The following is a 19,362-nucleotide window of genomic DNA, read 5'->3' as shown; positions in this document are numbered from 1 at the left end:
TGCAAGACGGTTCGCATCTCTTTGTGGCACGGTGCCCAGCTGAAAAAAAAAAGGCTCAGATGAATCAAATGAAAGAGTTTTGCAATATTGATTTAGGAGTGAGAAATTTATTGCCTTTCAGACTGTGTGATCCAAATCTTTCATAGCTTATCAAGCTTTTAAAATGAACTCGAAAAGGGAGTGTATAAGAGTATTTTGGCATTTCGAAGTGGATGCTTGGATCAGCAGTCCTGTAGTTTCTGGTATCCGTACCCCTTTCTGCGGTTCACGTAGTGCCTCATGACCATTCCGGCCCCAATCGCCACATTCAGAGCCAGGACCGCGAATGAGAGAAGATGGAAACTGTTGCCTGGCTGGTACCGAGTTTCTCCTGCATCTGCTTGACTACGAAACTCTGGAGTTAGGAAAGACGTAAAGCAAGTGGGAAAAGCATTGTTCAGTTTGTACAGCAATAAGAGCAATTGTCCAGTTATGGACGATTCTTTTTTAAAATGGAAATGACTGGCAGCAGAAATGACCCTGAATTTAAGACTACTCTCCACTTAAAAACCTAACCCTTCAGAATATAATAATAATCGTGGTGATTGTTAAGCACTTACTATGTGTCAAGTACTAAACTAAGCGGTGGGGAATGTACAAGACGATCAAGTCCCACTGTCTGAGTAGGAGGGAGAACGGGTATTGTCTCCCCATTTTGCAGATGAGGGAATCCGCTCTCTCATTCACCGCACACATCCAATCCGTCACCAAAACCTGCCGGTCTCACCTTCACAACCTCGCCAAGATCCTCCCTTTCCTCTCCATCCAAACCGCTACCTCGTCGGTACGATCTCTCATCACGTCCCGCCTGGATGACTGCATCAGTCTCCTTTCTGATCTCCCATCCTCCTGTGTCTCGCCGCTTCAGTCTCTACTTCACTCTGCTGCCCAGATTCTCTTTCTACAGAAACACTCTGGTCCTCAAAAATCTCCAGGGGTTGCCTGTCAACCTTCGTATCAAGCAAAAACTCCTCACTCTTGGCTTCAAGGCTCTCCATCACCTTGCCCCCTCCTACCTCACCTCCCTTCTCTCTTTCTACTGCCCACCCTGCACGCTCCGCTTCTCTGCCGCTCACCTCCTCACCGTCCCCCGTTCAAGCCTATCCCGCCGTCGACCCCTGGCCCACGTCCTCCCGCTGTCCTAGAATGCCGTCCCTCCTCACCTCCGCCAAACTAGCTCTCTTCCCCCCTTCAAAGCCCTACTGAGAGCTCACCTCCTCCAGGAGGCCTCAGACTGAGCCCCCCTTTACCTCTGCTCCCCTTCCCCTCCCTATTGCCCGTCCTCCCTCCCTCTGCTCTACCCCCTTCCCCGCCCCACAGCACTTTTGTATATTTGTACGTATTTATTATTCTATTTATTTTATTAATGATGTATATATATCTATAATTCTATTTATCTGCTTTGATGCTATCGATGCCTATCTCCTTCTTTTGTTGTCTATCTCCCCCTTCTAGACCATGAGCCCGTTGTTGAGTCTCTGTCTGTTGCCAAATTGTACTTTCCAAGCACTTAGTTGAGTCCTCTGCACACAGTAAGTACTCAGTAAATACGATTGAATGAATGAATCAATGAATGAACAGAGAAATTGTGATTTGCCCACAATCTGCCCACAGTTTAAGGGGGTCCTCCGACTTCCAGGCCCACACATTTGAATATTTTTATAAGCTGTCAATTTTAGGGTCTTGCCCAACCCAAGTATCCCTCTCTACTCCTACCCCGACGCTTAGCCTATAGGAAGTGCTTAAATCCCACAGTAGTATTTTCTCCCGGGTTTAGTGCTGACTTCTAGAGTAGCTTTTACCTGGATTACCAGGGTTAGGAGTCCTTTTCAAACGAATGGGCCCTATGACCGAATCAGCCTTCCATCTGTAGGAAGAGATATCTCGTTTCTGTCTGGTGACACAGCCTCGATTGCAGCGAGATTGACTGTCGTTACTGTCACAAATTAAAACTTGGCACTGGAGGTAAACGGATCCAAGGGTCCCCAAGAACTTAAAGGCGTTAAACTGGAATCTTCCGTAGTGTCCAAGTAACGGATAGATTTTAGAGGTATTATCTTTTTCACATCTGTAACGAAACGTTTAGAAATGTTGAAGACTAACATCCGAATTGGTCAGTGTGTTGCCTAGAGAAGCTGAGTTTGTTTACATCGGTGGCAAGTGTAGAAACCTCAGACTCGGCACTGGAGTCGGCGAATCCTGCAACTAAAATTTAAGGTGTTGAACAATGTTTGGAAAGTAGGTTTCCCATAAAAGCTCCCCCCAAAAAACCGGTTTCAACAATCTCTCAGAAACTGGGAACCTCTTCCAGGACCTAAAAGACTAATTATAGATGACACCCGGAATTCGTTATGACCCAGTGGAAAGAGCGCGGGTCTGGGCGGCCAAGGACTTGGATTCTAATCCCTGCTCTACCATTGACCTGCTGGGTCAGTTTGGGGAAATTACTTCTCTCTGCCTCAGTTTTCTCATCTCTAAAATGGGGATTGGATTACCTGTTCTCCCCCCTACTTGGCTGCGAACCCATTTGGAGTCTGACCTGATTAACTTGTATCTATCCCAGTGCTTAGTAGAATCCTTGGAACATGTGTAAGTGTTTAATACACACCACAGTTATTTGCCTCTTTGCTCTCTTCTTCCTCCTTGTTTTCCTCCTACTCCTCCTTTTAGATGTTTATAGTTGTTTGAGCACTTACTATGTATCAAGCACTGTGATCCCCTTATAGGCCATGGACTGTGTCCAAACTGATTAGCTTGTATCGATCCCAGTGCTTAGGGCAATGCCTGGCACATATTAAACGCTTAACAGTTACCATAAAACAAAACACTGTTCTAGGCGCAGGGGTAGATACAGCTTCGGACACAGTCCCCGTCTCACGCGGGGTTTATGGTCTGAGTAGGAAGAACAACAGGCATTTCATTCTCATTTTACAGCTGAGGAAACTGAGGCAGAGAGGAGTTGCGACATGCCCAAGGTCACACAGCAGGCAAGTGGTGGAGCCGCGAATAGAAACTAGGTCCTTTGTTTCCAAGCCCTTACTCTTTCTCCATGGACACACTGCTTTACATCGAGGTTTTCAACTCAACTCTGTGTGACTCACAATCCAAAAACAAAATTTCAGAAGTGTACCATCAAAGGTTTGAGCCAATCTTGACGTTTCAATCTTTGGTTTCCAAATCTTTCCAATTTTAGCAAAAGAAGAAAAAAAAAATCGGTCTAACAGTTTTCTGATGCAGTGATGCTGGAGCAGTCATTCTATAAGAAATTACAAAACCTCTGTTGGGTAATAAGAATATTCCCTTAAAAAAATTAGAAAATATATTCCCAGTTAATTTAAGGTGCAGAGAAATATTGCAGTCGAACACCATATGTACTTACCCACTCCTGATTAGATCATATATCGGTAACCCAAAATCCGATGACGGTGATGCTGTACAGGTATCGAGAAACACGACTAAATTGGGATCAGGAGTGTGCAGGGTAACCTGAACGAAAAGAGTCTGGTTCAAATCCACGTCGTACGGTGAATGCGGCAAAGGAGTGACGAATGCATTGGATTCAAAAAGAGCCATGCTGACGTTGTATCTGCCTGAGGCGCTTTCGTTTTGTACGATGTTATCTTCTGTCACGTACATTATTTCTACTGTGGAATTGCTTTCCATTTCACACTTCACAATAATCTGGAGGTGTTTCTGGCGAGTGATTATTTCAGAAGGCGGCGAGTCGGCGATAGTGATGATGTTGGTGTACGTGATGGCGTGCTCTTCCACCTGCAAGGCAGATTTTAAACGTGGCCTTTCATTGAAAGTTTTTTTTCCCGCAAATAAAAATTGCAACCGAGATGTTAAATTTTAGCAGCTACATTCTGCAGACTCTTCCAACAGCCCTCTTTTCATCGTGTTTGTTAAGGGCTTACTATATGCCAGACATTGTACTAAGTGCTGGGGTAGGTACAAGCCAGTCAGGTTAGACCCAGTCCATGTCCCATATAATAATGATAATTAATAACGCTGGTATTTGTGAAGCGCCTACTCTGTGCCAAGCACCGTTCTGAGCGCTGGGGGAGATACAAGGTAATCAGGATGTCCCACATGGGGCTCACAGTCTTAATCTCCACTTTACAGGTGAGGTAACTGAGGCACGGAGAAGTGAAGTGACTTGTCCGAGGTCACACAGCAGACAAGTGGCAGAATCCAGGCCCCTGCTTTATCCACTCCTCGAAGCCTTTTGGGGGGCTGTTTTTCTCTCCTGACGATGGGGTCATTCCATTCTTAGAAAGTTGGTCAACAGAAGCTGTTAATTACCTTACAAGAGCCTTAAAACACCTGAATCGGTTGTCTCAGAATCGTATCCATATTTCACTATGGGAATGGAAACTAAATTTATCTGTTTACCCTTCAACGTGATGTTGCACACGCTGGAAAAAGCAGGGGTGTTTTTTTTGTATCTCTTGATCCTATGACGTTCTTGGAATTCTATTGTTTCACTTTTAACCTGAAGAATCAATAATGCTGTATTTCAGCTGTGTGTCTGTGGACAAGTCACTTAACCTCTCTGTGCCTCAGTTACCTCATCTGTAAAATGGGGATAAAAAAGCAGGGGTTTTTTTTGTATCTCTTGCTCCCATGACGTTCTTGTTGGAATTCTATCAATTGTTTCACTTTTACTCTGAAGAATCAATAATGCTGTATTTCAGCTGTGTGACTGTGGGCAAGTCACTTAACCTCTCTATGCCTCAGTTACCTCATCTGTAAAATGGGGATTAAGACTGTGAGCCTCACGTGGGACCACCTGATTACCCTGTATCTACCCCAGCGCTTAGAACAGTGCTCTGCACACAGTAAGCGATTAAGAAATACCAAAATTATTATCATTATTATGTGCACTAATTGCCCCACTTTTTTCAACATTAAAATAGGGGTTATAATAATGATGTTGGAATTTGCTAAGCGCTTACTATGTGCCAAGCACTATTCTAAGAATAATAATTATGGTATTTGTTAAGCACTTACTATGTGCCAGGCACTGTTCTAAGCGCCGGGGAAGATAAAGATAGAAGGTAATCAGGTTGTCCCACGTGAGCTCACAGTCTGCATCCCCATTTTTCAGATGAGGTAACTGAGACACAGAGAATTTAAGTGACTTGTCTGAGGTCTCACAACGGCCAGGTGGCGGAGTGGGATTCGAACCCATGACCTGTATTGTACACTCCAAGCGCTCAGTACAGTGCTCTGCACATAGTAAGAGCTCAATAAATACTATTGAATGAATGACCTCTGACTCCCAAGGCCGTGCTCTTTCCACCGAGCCACGGGGCAGGTCATATAGGAATGAAATCGAATAGTAAGGGGAGGAGAAGGAATAAAAGAAAAGAGAGGCGAAGGTCAGAGGGCATCGATTAGACTGTGAGCCCGTCCCTGGGCAGGGACTGTCTCTGTTGCCGAATTGTATGTTCCAAGCGCTTAATACAGTGCTCTGCACATAGTAAGCGCTCCATAAATGCTATTGAATGAATGAATGAATCTGAGACAGCATCACATCTATTGTGGTCTTCCAAAAGCTGCGTGCGACAGGCAGGCAGTGAATCAATTTATGCCATCTCTGTTGCGGGGTAACTTTCCCGTTCTCCTTCCTACCGTTCCTCCCCAAACTGCTTGAACGAGTTTTCCACCTGTACATGCTCCTCAGCTTCCTCTCCTCCCATTCTCTCCTTAACCCCCTCCAATTGGGCCTCTGCCCCCTTCACTCCGTGGAAACTGCCCTACCAAAGGTCACCAGTGACCTCCTTGACCCCTCAGCTGCCTCTGACACCGTGGAACAACCCTTTCTGGAGCTAATAACTAACCTTGGCTTCACTGATTCATTCATTCAGTCGGATTTATTGAGCGCTTACTATGGGCAGAGCACTGTACTAAGCGCTTGGAATGGACGGTTCGGCGACAGATGGAGACAATCCCTGGCCAGTGACGGGCTCACGGTCTAATGGATGCTCTCCTCTCCCATCTCCGTGGCCGTTTAGTCTGTTTCTTTTCCGGGGCGGCTTCTCTGCCTCCCACCACCTAACTATGGGAGTCCCTCAAGGCTCTGTTCTGCGTCTCTTTCTAGCGTGCGTGTACTCCCTTGGAGAGCTCATTTGCTCCCATGGCTTCTTCCACCGTCTCGACGTGGCCGATTCCCAAATCTGCACCTTCTGCCCTGATCTTTCTGCTCTCTAGTCTCTTATTTCCTCCCGCTTTGAGCCCGTCTCTACTTGAACGTCCTGCCGGTGCCTCAAAGGGAGAACTCATCTTCCCACCCAAATCCTGTCCCGCCCGTGACTCTCCCGTCACTGTAAAACAACAGCGATACCCTGCCGGAACCTTGGCTTCATCCTCAACTCATCTCTCTCATTCATAGGGAAGCGGCGTGGCCTGGTGGCCAGAGCGCGGGCTTCGGAGTCGGAGGACGTGAGTTCTAATCCCCGCTCTGCCGCTTGTCCGCTGCGTGACCTTGGGCGAGTCGCTTAACTCCTCTGGGCCTCCGTTACCTCATCTATAAAATGGGGATTAAGACGGCGAGCCCCACGTGGGACAACCTGATTGCCCTGTGTCTACCCCAGTGTTTCGGACTGTGCTTGGCGCATCGTAAGCACTGAAATACCGTCATTATTATTACTAATTATTATTCCAACCACGTATTCAGTCTGTCTAGATTGTCAGCTTCTTGTGGGCTGTGTCATTAAGCAGCGTGGCTCAGTGGGAAGAGCATGGGCTTGGGAGTCCGAGGTCATGGGTTCTAATCCCGCCTCTGCTTGGCAGCTGTGTGACTTTGGGCAAATCACTTAACTTCTCTGGGCCTCAGTTACCTCATCTGTAAAATGGGGATGAAGACTGTGAGCCCCGCATGGGACAACCTGATCACCTTGTATCCCCCCCAGCGCTTAGAACAGTGCTATAAACATAATAGGAGCTCAACAAATGCCATCATATTATTGTTATTATTAAGCGCTCAATAAATGCAGTCGAATGAATGAATCAATCTTCAAATCACCTCTCTCATTGAACCCACATAATCTGTCCCCACATCCCATTCATTTAACCTTCACAACATTGCTAAAATCCACCCTTTCTATCCAAGCTGCTACTATGTTAATTCAAGCACTTGTCTTAGCCCTGTGAGCCCGTCATTGGGCAGGGATTGTCTCTTTCTGTTGCCAAGCATTTAGTACAGTGCTCTGCACATAGTAAGCGCTCAATAAATACTATTGAGTGAATGAATGAATGAATCCCGCCTCGATTATTGCATTAGCTCCTTTGCTGACCTCCCCGTCTCCTCCACTTCACTCTGCTGCCCCGGCCGTTTTTCTTCGCAACCTTTCAGTCCATATCTCCCCGCTCCTCGAGATCCTCTGGCGGTTGCCCGCGCCGTCCGTCTCCCCCTTTTAGACCGCGAGCCCGTCGTTGGGCAGGGAATGTCCCTATCTGTTGCCGAATTGTACATTCCACGCGCTTAGCGCTCTGCACGCAGTATGCGCTCAGTAAATACAATCGAATGGATCCACCTCGGCATCCAGTAGAAACTCCTACCTTGGTTTTAAAGCATTCGGTCACTTGCCTCCACCTACCTTACCGCCTACTACAGTCCAGACCACATACTTTGCTCCACAAAACGCTCACCTACTCACTCTATCTCCAGCTTGTCTAGGTCACCACCGACGGATCTTCCCCACGTCCTGCCTCTGACCGGGAATGGCCTCCCTACTCAAATCTGACAATTAATAATAATGTTGGTATTTGTTAAGCGCCTACTATATGCAGAGCACTGTTCTAAGCGCCGGGGTAGATACAGGGTAATCAGGTTGTCCCACGTGAGGCTCACAGTTAATCCCCATTTTACAGATGAGGTAACTGAGGCACAGAGAAGTGAAGTGACTTGCCCAAAGTCACCCAGCTGATAAGTGGCAGAGCCGGGATTCGAGCCCATGACCTCTGACTCCCAAGCCCGGGCTCTTTCCATTGAGTCACGCTGCTTCTCCCTCCCTACTCCCTCCTACCAATTCAAAACCCTATTTAAAGCATATCTCCTCCAAGAGACATTCCCAGGCTACGCTCCACTTTTCCTCATCTCCCTCTCCCTTCTACGTCATCCCGACTTGCTCCCCTGGCTCGTTTCCCATCCCAGACTCACTGCACTTATGTACATATCTGTAATTTTATTTATTTGTATTGACGAACTGAGGAGAGGAAATGGAGGCAGTGGGTGTTGAGAACGCTCAAGGAATTTGGGGAGGAATAGTAGGAGGGAGATGGGGCAGTAACGGGAGAGAGCCATGAGGTCAAGGATAGGGAATAATTAGCATTTTTGAAGGGTGTGGGGAAGAAGTCACTGGAGAGTGAACAGTTGAAGATGGTTGACAGTGAGCGAAGAAGGGAGGGGACAGGTGTTTCGATAAGGTGTGAAGGGTGGGGTTGGAGATGCAGGTGGAGCAGGTGGATTTTGAGAGGAGGCCGAAGATTTCATCTTGAGATACTCCTGGGGAAGATGGGAGAGTTGAAGAAGGGGCAGGCGGAGGAGGAACTGGAGAGAAGCAAGGGAGAATTTTCGGGAGATCACGACTGACGGTTTCAATTTTCTCAATCAAGTATGTGGACGGGGGCTGAGGAGGGGCCGGAGGACAAGGGGTTTGAGGAGGGAATTGACCGTCTGAAACAACTGGTGAGGGTGATGGGGATGAGACTCAATTAGAAGTGGGGGATGGGTCCCTACTTTTCCAGAGGTCGGCATCTGTCCACCCTGCCCAGTCGAATCTCAGGGTGAGCTGCTTGTGGTTGACTCCTTCCGCCGTCCTTCTTCCCTCTTTTCCTCCCTCCCTCCCTATTTCCCTTCTTTCCCCCTTCATCCCACCCATCTCCCCTTTCCCTTCTTCTCCCATCCCCTTTCTCTTCCCCGTCTTTTCCCTTCTCCTCCTCTTCCCTTCTCCTTTCTCTTCCTCCCCCTCTGTGTCCTCCTCTCCCTCCTCCTCCCTTCCCTTCCCTTTCCCATTCTCTCGCCTTTCCCATTCCTGTCGGCAGCAGTAGTAGCCCTTGGTATGAAATAGCCACTTGACACATTGATGTCCTCACATTATGCCAGGAGGATGTATTGACTCACAAGTCACGTGAGGGACCGCAAACTGTATGGTTCTTTGCACGCCCACCGGTCTGACTCTTCCGCTAAATGGTTGGCAACCCCTGCTCTGTTGGTGAGAATTTGGGACTTGGAGTCAAGAAAACTACCAGATTTGACAGCAGATCCTCTGACGAGCGACTTGATCTCCCACCCACTTGTTTCAGGATCTGGCTGTAACGATGAACGACTTCAATCGTGATTGATGATCTTGGCTATGTAAATCGTGTGACCGAAATAGGTGAGACTAGATTATAATTAAGTAGCACCAAATAGCCAAGTAACCTGAATTTCACTTCCAATATCTTCAATTTCATGCCATAGCAGACTCTCAATGTAAATTATGTGAAAAGAACTGTAAGCTCTATTAGCTGCGATATGCCCAAGAAATTATTAATATTTACATAATCTTTTACCTCAATACGGATTTTAAATCTACCCAGTTACACACTAGAGTTGATCATATTTTTAAAGCAAAATTATTCCATTTGTGGAAATACGTAGAGCTTTATAACCCATCCATAGGCTTCAGTGATACAACTTACCTTTTTAATTGTACCGCATCCATGCAAAGGGATAGAAAATTCAATGACATTTGACACCCTGGGTTTGCAAGTCGGATCGTTCAGTTGCAAGTTATCCTCGTTATAGTGAAGTGACTCCAGGTACGATTTGTTTAAAATGACGACCATTTTGTCAGACGAACAAGTAAGAGACGCTGGCAAATGAAAAGAGGAATAAATTTAGAATTTAAAGCGTGGCACAGCAAAATATGGCTTTGGGGCTGAAACTAACCTGGCCTGGGGACTGCCGTGTGGATAGGTAATCGATCGAAGCGCTTGGGAGAGGATAATATAAGCGCTATTGGACGGGTTCACTTCCCAGAACAAGTTTCCTGTCGACCTAGAGGTAGGTAGTGGCTTGCTGTGACCCTGAGGGGAGAGGCCTGTGCGTGTACTCTCCGACTGGGTGGGAGTAAAGATTGGAGCTGCCATGGTGGAAAGAAGCAGGTCATTCAATAGTATTGATTGAGCGCTTACTATATGCAGAGCACTGTACCAAGCGCTTGGAATGTACAATTGGGCAACAGATAGAGGCAGTCCCTGCCCAGGCCTCCCTCCTGACGCACACCTTGAAGGCAGGCAGGACTTAGCATGTAGATGTCTGTTGGCCTCATATTTACCAGTGACCCTCCAACAGAAATAATCATCCAGCCCCGCTTGAGATGGAAGATCCACAGTGCCCACGGCCCAAACCGTGATTTGAGAAATCCCTGTTGGATTTCTTTATCGACCCCTCTAAACGCAAGGTGTTACCTTAAAATGTCTAATTTCCTGGTATTGTAATTTTTAGTCATTAAATTATTGAAAGTTGGTTAGAAGGAAAGGTTCGGGGCAACCTAGGTGCCTTAATACATGCCTTAGAATTTTTATTAAAACTTAAATTACTTCATCTCTGAATGTAGCAACACGGGTCTAGACGCTACATATTTTGAAACCATTAAACAATCCCTTCCGGATTAGAAAATGTTTGATGTAGTCCAGTTTGGGTTGTTAAAAGTATTGCGTATGGGTGGCCACTGAAAATTGGACCAGCTATCCATTTTAATGGGATTCATTTGCCTCAAATATTGAGATGTACCTCATTTGATTAATTAATAGCAATTTATTCTTTCCATCATGCATGGTAGAAATAAAAGATGTTTTTTGTTTTTACATTTTACCGTTTGTGAAGGCAGAGGGGGTGAATTAAATGATAAAGCTTACTGAAATTAGACCAATAATAATAATATTGTTAAGCACTTATTACGTGCCAAGCACTGTACTAAGCTCTGGGATAGATACAGGTTAAGAAATTTGGACATCATCCCTGTCCCACAGTCACTCCCCATTTTACAGATGAAGAAACAGAGGTAAAGAGAATTTAAATGACTCGTCCAGAGTCACGTAGCCGCTAAGGGGTAAAGCCAGGTTTAGAACCCAGGTCCTCTGACTCCCAGGCCCATCCCCTCTCCACTAGAACGTGTTACTTCTTAGAGAGAAATGAGAGAGGTTTTCAAAATCTTTCGCATTTTCTGACTTCCAGCAACCACCCCTTCTCTCTTTCTCCATCCCACCCCTCACGCTGCGCTCCTCTGCCGCTCACCTCCTCACCGTCCCCCGTTCACGCCTATCCCGCCGTCGACCCCTGGCCCGCGTCCTCCCGCTGTCCCGGAATGCCCTCCCTCCTCACCTCCGCCAAACTAACTCTCTTCCTCTCTTCAAAGCCCTACTGAGAGCTCACCTCCTCCAAGAGGCCTTCCCAAACTGAGCTTCCCCTTTTCCCTCCGCTCCCCCCTGCCCTCCCTTCACCTCCCCTCAGCTAAGCCCCCTTTCCCTCTGCTCTTCCCCCCTCCCTTCCCCTCCCCTCACCTCTGTGCTCATTTGTATATATTTTTATTACCCTATTTATTTTGTTAATGAGGTGTACATCCCCTTGATTCTATTTATCGTGATTATGTTGTCTTGTTTTTGTCCATCTGTCTCCCCCGATTAGACTGTGAGCCCATCATTGGGCAGGGACTGTCTCTATCTGTTGCCGAATTGTACATTCCAAGCACTTGGTACAGTGCTGTGCACGTAGTAAGCATTCAATAAATACTATTGAATGAATGAATGAATAACAAATAGGAGTGAAAGACATAAAAATAATGGCTTATTCGGTATCAAATTCTGTGCCTGAGGGTGTGCTTGGACTCTGACCTGTGAGGAGCCTGACATTCTGCTTCTTCAGCCACGGCACCCTACTGATTTTTGTTTTCACTTTATTAATTTGTCTTTGTCTTTTATATTGTCTCAGTGTTTTTTCATCACTTTCTACGTCTGTCTTAATTCTCACCTGCATATTCCTTGTCTGTGCTTACAGTGCTCGGCACAGAGTAAGTGCTTTATAAATGCTGCAACCGATAACAATCCTGATATTTGTTAAGCGCTTAATGTGTGCCAGGCGGTTTACTAAGCGCCGGGGTGGATATAAGCAAATCGGGTCGGACAAAGTTCTCATCCCATATAGGGCCCCCGGTCCTAATTCCCATATTACAAACGAGCCAACTGAGGCACAGAGAAGAGAAGTGACTTGTCCAAGGCCAAGGAGCAGACAAGCGGCGGAGCCCGGATTAGGACCCGTGACCTTCTGACTCCCAGGCCCGTGCTCTATCCACTACGCCATGCTGCTATAATTCTGCCCGCTGCTGCTGCTAAGCTGAATAAAGAGGGAGATCACCCCTCACACAATTTTAACATAAAAAAGCTTTAAGGTAAATATAGCAAGATATCGGACATGACTTACTGGTATTAACCTCCTCAGCGTAAACGGCCTTATAGGAAGCAGAAAAACCTCGGTAAGAATTGGCATCATCTGTCGATAGCACGATGGTCAGAGCGTTTGAAGAAGATGTGAACATGGGCTTTATAAGACCGCACACCTGTCCGATTAAACCGGAGTCTGTGGAAGGGCCGTCGTAAATGGCAAGAAAATCAAATTTGCAGTTGTCGTCTAATTCTAGGCTAAAAGGTAAGGGAGAAACGACTGAGTTTTTCGAAACCTTTGCATTTCAGTTACTTACAATCAGTCAGTCGTGTTTGTTAAGCGCTTACTCTGTGCAGAGCCTGTACTGTGTGCTTGGGAGAGGACGACACAACGATAGACAAGTTCCCTGCCCACAGCGAGCTTACAGCAACATCAAGAAATAGGAGTTGAAGACATAAAGCACTTACAAAATCTCCTCGAAGGCCACCTCTATCTTATAATTTTTCTCCACTTGGATGTGCCAAACACAGTATGTAAATTCCGGATGAGCTTCTGGATAATTGGGACTAACCAAGGAACCGGTCAGAGCATCAAAGTAACCACCGCAGTTCTCGGTATCTGAAATGGCAGGGGGAAGATCAGTAATGAAGTACTAAATTAAGATGGAAATCCTCATTTTGTTTTCCAAATTTGGCTTGAACTGTAGCCTTTTTTTAAAAAAATGGTATTTGTTAAGCACTTACTATGTGCTAAGCACTGAACTAAGGGCAGGGGTAGCTGGAAGGTAATCAGATTGGACACAGTCTATGTCCCACGAGGGGTTCACGGTCTTAATCTCCATTTTACAGATGAGTTAACTGAGGCGCGGAGAAGTGAAGTGATTTGCCTAAAGTCGCACAGCAGACAAGTGATGGAGGCGGGGATCAGAATTTGGGTCTGACCCCCTGGATTACCAGATTAATTCTCTTCCCCATCTGAACCCTAGAGAGTACAGAGACTCTACAGATTACCTTGTAACCACCCCAGTGTTTAGTGTCTAGTAAGTTTTTAATTAAAATCATTATTAAATGTCATTCAGAGAGTATTTTCCGCTGGGTATGCTCTTTCTCGTTAGAAGAAAAGCCAACGATGGAGAAAATGAGCATGGAATCCAATAAAAAATAAAATGAAAATTTTGGTAAGTCTGTTGATGTGCAGGTATTTTGCAATTCAATAAATTGACACCCTGATTAAATCAACAAGGTGAGCACTTTCCTCCATAGACGATTCATTCCAATTAAGGGGCTGTGTAGGATGCTGGTTTAGAGAAGTGACACTTATTTTTGCTTAATTCCTGGGCTCCCTCCTTCTAAAATTTGAACCTGTGGGAGTCACCTTATTTTTATGAAATTTGGAAACACGTGGGTACTCTTTTCAACTCTAGCTTTTAATTAGCAGGTGCCTCTAGATCGGTATTTCCAAAATGCAAGCAATCTGAGAGAGACAAAGACAGATCTTAACAATGAAATTAGCAGAAGTCTAGAAACATTCACGTTCGCTTTCTCTCGCATTTTCAGTTTCTGGGCCTCAGCTTCTCTCCAAATTCTCCGCTTCTCTGCAGTCCCAGGGATACTCAGAGTTGGAATAACACAGAATGGAGAGAGATTGAGACCGAGGACCAATTTTTTTTAATGTTGTGTGCAAAGTGAGCTGGGATTGGGAACCTCAGGAGGGCAGGACTCCCGAGGGGGTTGAGATGGGGAAGAAATGGAGAGGGCTAGGCACACGCAGGTTTGGAGAGGGGAGACAGACACGGCAAGGGCTAAGGAGGGGAGACCCAATGCCACCCGAGGCCTGCGGTGGGGAGATACAGACGCCCCTGAGCTGGGGAGGGGAGACACACGGGCACAGCGGTGCTGTAGTGGGGAGACACATAGACACACCCAGAGCTGAGGAGGGGAGATGTGCAGACGCCCCAGGGCTGGCGGGGATTGGGGAGTCACGGGAACCCATATGGACATACACGGGGAAAGCGGTGCGCAGTCACGTTCCCGCTTGGGGCCGTGTCTGGGTTGGACCCAGCTCAGCCCCGAGCCCCGCTGAGGCTCCGGTTTCTGGTGGGACCCTGTTGACATCTGGGGCCTAATAATCTGAGCCCACCAACTGCAGTGACAGAATGTGAAGGATTTTTCTCTAATTCCAGTTTTAAAAAAGGCGAACCATTAAAATGTAGCGGTGGCCACGTCTCTCGGCGCAGTAAAGTAAATCAGTGGTTTAAATAATATAGTCCGGATATCCTCACTTTGAATAACTGTCCTACAGGTAGGGGGATGGCAGCCTTTAGGAGAGCACAAAATAAAAATGATCGACTGACAGTGGGATCGTTTTAGGTGAGGTGGGGCACACGGCGGGTTTTATTTTCTCGGCTAAAGTTAGAGACGACTTACGTGATTCTTGTGAAAAGTAATAATAGAAGGCAAAGGCAGTCCTTTGAAATATCGAGGCGCTGGTGATTATTTGGAAAGTTAGGCTGTTGGAAGTTGATTCAAATACCGGAACATAGTCACTTTTACTGCAGACTTTCCCGAGGAGGCGTGAATCGACTGAGGCGCCGTCATAAATTTGTATGTTTTCTGTCTCACAGCTTGCATTGGGATCAAGTCTATGAAAAAAAGACACATGAAAGTTAGAAGCAAAACAATGGCAACGGGAATGTTTAGTTTACAGTATGAAAAGGATTAAGCAAAGACTTGCGGAAAGAGCCCGGGTTTGGGAGTCAGAGGTCATGGGTTCAATTCCCGGCTCCGCCACTTGTCAGCTGTGTGACTGTGGGCGATTCACTTCACTTCTCTGTGCCTCAGTTCCCTCATCTGGAAAATGGGGATTAAGGCTGTGAGCCTCACGTGAGACAACCTGATTACCCTGTATCTACCCCAGTGCTTAGAACAGTGCTCTGCACATAGTAAGCGCTTAGCAAATACCAACATTATTATTATTTTGTTAGTGTACTATGCGGCTGTAGATGGTAGACTATACTATAAATTCCCTCTAGGCTGTAAGCGTATACGTGCCTTCCCACTCTGTTTTATTGTACTCTCCCAAGTGCTCTGCCCATGGTAAACGCTCAGTAAGTGCCAGTGATGACGACGACCATTGCAGGTTTGAAAAATTATGAAGACATTCCTTCTCGATACGTTTGGCATGACAAGATTGGCTTCCATTGCCTCAGTTCTTTATTTTGACTGAGTAGGCTACTTTTATTCATTCAGTCGTATTTATTGAGCGCTTACTGTGTGCAGAGCATTGTACTAAGCGCTTGGAAAGTACAATTCGGTAACAGAGACAATCCCTACCCAAAAACGGGCTCACAGTCTAGAAGGGGGAGACAGACAACAAAACAAGTAGGCAGACATCAATAGCATTAAAATAGATAAATGGAATTATAGATGTATACACACACACACACACATATATATGTATATAATAATGTCGGTATTTGTTAAGCGCTTAGTATGTGCAGAGCACTGCTCTAAGTGCTGGGGTAGATACAGGGTAATCAGGTTGTCCCTCGTGAGGCTCAAAGTGAATCCCCATTTTACAGATGAGGTAACTGAGGCACAGAGAATAATAATAATGTTGGTATTTGTTAAGCGCTTACTATGTGCAGAGCACTGCTCTAAGTGCTGGGGTAGATACAGGGTAATCAGGTTGTCCCACGTGAGGCTCACAGTTAATCCCCATTTTTCCAGATGAGGTAAGTGAGGCACAGAGAAGTGAAGTGACTTGCCCACAGTCACACAGCTGGCAAGTGGCGGAGTTGTGATTCGAACTCATGACCTCTGACTCCCAAGCCCGGGCTCTTTCCACTGAGCCACGCTGCTTCTCTTATGTATATGTATATATTTTATCTTGACCAGGGACAAAGTTTCATTCTTCCTTTCTTGGGTTCTCCCCCGAGCTTAGCCCAGTGCTTTGAACACACTAGACCCTCAGTAAATAGCATTGACCAATGAATGATTATTTGCAGAATTTGCAGAATCGTCCCAGTACTGTCTGGTGACAATAATCCTATAAATTCTTCTAGGCTGTAAGATCCTCCTCTAGACCTTAGGCTATCTGTGGGGAGGGATTGTGCCTACCAACTTTATTGTATTGTGTTCTCTAAAGTGTTTAGTGCAGTGCTTATGGGCAAGGGAACGTTTCTGCTCATTCCGCCGTATTGTACTTTCCCAAGTGCTTCGTCGAGTGCTTTGCACATAGTGAGGGCTCGATAAATAACACTGATTGATAGAGGGGAGCGAGGCACGCCGAGTAAGTTGATTCAAGAGGTACGAAGTGTGTGAGCTGGGGTGGAGTGAGAGAGGAGCAAGACTAAGTAGTCGAGAGAGAGCTGACGGAGTGCTTTAAAGCAAAGAGCCCTTCTCAGAAAGAGGACGTATCCGGCATCTGTGTCTGGGAGCTGTCCTTCATCTGGTAGGCTAGTTTCCTCGATGAACGATACTGATTTCATTTCTGCCCAGTTCACTAGCGACGTGTGCCGTCCTACCCTGCGGACATTTGACCCTATCATCATAGTGGACTGCCCTGAGGTTCCACGAAGTGATGGCCGTTATTTTGCCATTAGTTTGCTCTTATATCACAAGATTCACATTCACCCGACGTGGGCCTTAGATGAGCCCGTTCGGAATCTGATGAGGCAGGGAATGTTTAGGGGACCGTTCGTAGCTCCTGTCCAATATGGCGTTGGCTGTACCCCCCTAGAGTAGGCCGCCCAGACAGAGACCCACCAAAGTTCATCAACGACGGAGATCGGATAAGCTCTATCCCGAGCAGGAGACGCTTGGAGAGATGTGGTGAGAGGAGCATTCCTTTGTTCTAATGGATTAACCGTTCCAGGATCTCATTATCTTAGCTTGCCTCTCGATCCTAGGTATTGCACGTAGGTGGAGTTGGCAGTATGGCCCAGTGGAAAGAACACAAACCTATAAATCGCAGCGTGGCTCACTGGAAAGAGCACGGGCTTTGGAGTCAGAGGTCATGGGTTCGAACCCCGGCTCTACCACTTGTCAGCTGTGTGACTCTGGGCAAGTCACTTAACTTCTCGGTGCCTCAGTTACCTCATCTGTAAAATGGGGATTAAGACTGTGAGCCCCACGTGGGACAACCTGATTCCCCTGTGTCTACCCCAGCGCTTAGAACAGTGCTCGGCACATAGTAAGCGCTTAACAAATACCAACATTATTATTATTAAATCAGGGGATCTGGGTTCTAATCCCAGCTCTGCCACTTGCCTGCCATGTGACCTTGAGCCGATGATTCACTTCACTTCGGCTTCTTCGTCTGTTCTTCCCCTTCTATAAACTGTGAGACCCTGACCCAGAGATGCAACCTGGCTTAGGGGAAAGAGCCCGGGCTTGGGAGTCAGAGGTCGTGGGTTCTAATTCTGGCTCCGCCACCTGTCAGCTACGTGACTTTGGGCAAGTCGCTTAACTTCTCTATGCCTCAGTCGCCTCATCTGTAAAATGGGGGGTAAGACTATGAGTCCCACCTGGGACAACCTGATAATCTTGTATCTCCCTTAGCACTTAGAACAGTGCTTGGCACATAGTAAGCGCTTAACAAATACCATCATTATTATTGTTATTATATCATTCAGGGGACTGTGTCCAACCTGATTATTTCCATCTTAGAACTTCACACTGTGCTTGGAACAGAGTAAATGCTTAACACACATAAGAAAAATGATAATAATAATAGTAATCATTATTATTTGGGGAAACTGCTTTGAAAGTGGCTCATGTCAGCTGTGGTTGGTTCAGATCCTACAGGCGTTGACATTTAGACATTGCATTGTCCTGGGTTTTGGTTTTTTATGGTATTTGTTAAGGTCTTACTATGAGCCAGGCACCATATTAGGTGCTGGGATAGATACAAATAGGTTGAACACTTTCCACGTCCCACATGTCCCAGTCTTAGTCTCCATTTTACAGATGAGGTAACTGAGGCACAGAGAAGTGAAGTCACTTGCCCAAAGTCACAGCAGACGAGAGGCAGAGCTGGGATTAGAACCTAGGTCCTTTTGACTCCCAGGCCTGTGTTCTGTCCATTAGGCCACGCTGCTTCAGTATTCCTCCAGTAGTATCTGAATCTTGACGCCGGGCTGGTGCAATACTCTGTTTTTGAGCCTCTTGAAGAGTTTTCTTTATTTTCTTGATTTTAGCTTCCCACTTTCTCGTCTTTTTCCTTGTTCATTGCATGATTGGACAAGGTGCTGCTCAGATAAGAGAATTCAGTGACAATTTTCAGCTCTGTATCGTTGATGCTGACTCTCGGTTACACGGGGCTTACCGGTTGTGGAGTGGTATTTTTGCGTCTCTTCTTATGTGTGTGCATATGCTTCCGAAGCAGTTGTTGACGTACAAGCTCTATGGAAGTGATTCAAGGACTCTTGAGTAAATATTCTTGGCACCCTAACGCTTCTTGAACGTCGTTGAAGACGACTGCGTTGGACGAGTTGAACGGAACTGGATCTAGGGCACGGCCATGCCGCATTCCATCAGCGGCGAGGAAAGGCTTTCCCAAAACCCCTCCACCTCTGATACACCCCACATTTCCAACTACCGGCAGAACCCCCGAATGAGGGAGCCACCTCGGGCCACCACGTCAAAGGGGACGGCGACCTGGTGAAGTGGAGGCCGTGGTGATACGGACACAGTGTCAGAGGGGCCGGGAGCAGTGGTGCCGGGGTGGCGGCCGTGAAAAATCCGAGGGCCCGAGGAGAAAGCCGTAACCGGGGCCCGAGACGTGAATATGATGGCCCTGGAGCAAGGAAGGGGGCCGGGGTTCCCCTGGGGAAATGCCTTAGGCTCAGGGGTTCAAGTGGACTTCCGCGTGCACACCCAGCAGAATGT

At 46.6% G+C, this 19,362-nt stretch overlaps 1 protein-coding gene across 1 annotated transcript; it reads right to left on the bottom strand.

Annotated features, from left to right (window-relative positions):
• Window positions 1-221: 221 nt before the first annotated feature.
• On the bottom strand, window positions 222-17,008 carry LOC100087721 (CUB and zona pellucida-like domain-containing protein 1). Its single transcript, XM_039914361.1, has 8 exons — window positions 16,998-17,008; window positions 14,899-15,113; window positions 12,940-13,090; window positions 12,512-12,729; window positions 9,730-9,902; window positions 3,419-3,810; window positions 1,842-2,107; window positions 222-394 (listed from the first exon to the last, which is right to left on the bottom strand). The coding sequence occupies exons 1-8, from the start codon at window positions 17,006-17,008 to the stop codon at window positions 222-224; spliced, it is 1,599 nt and encodes a 532-aa protein (XP_039770295.1).
• Window positions 17,009-19,362: the final 2,354 nt, after the last annotated feature.

The sequence above is a fragment of the Ornithorhynchus anatinus genome, chromosome 16 (genome assembly GCF_004115215.2).
Source record: "Ornithorhynchus anatinus isolate Pmale09 chromosome 16, mOrnAna1.pri.v4, whole genome shotgun sequence".
Lineage (NCBI taxonomy): Eukaryota > Metazoa > Chordata > Mammalia > Monotremata > Ornithorhynchidae > Ornithorhynchus > Ornithorhynchus anatinus.
Note: the sequence above shows the minus strand (reverse complement) of the source record. Positions and strands in the feature narration are given on the sequence as shown.

Excerpts from the sequence above, each read along its gene's own strand:
- LOC100087721 (XM_039914361.1), bottom strand. Across the intron at positions 13,091-14,898 it reads TTACTTTTCACAAGAATCAC|ATACCGAGAACTGCGGTGGT; the intron begins GTAAGTCGTCTC and ends CTGCCATTTCAG. Across the intron at positions 395-1,841 it reads TCCTAACCCTGGTAATCCAG|AGTTTCGTAGTCAAGCAGAT; the intron begins GTAAAAGCTACT and ends TCCTAACTCCAG.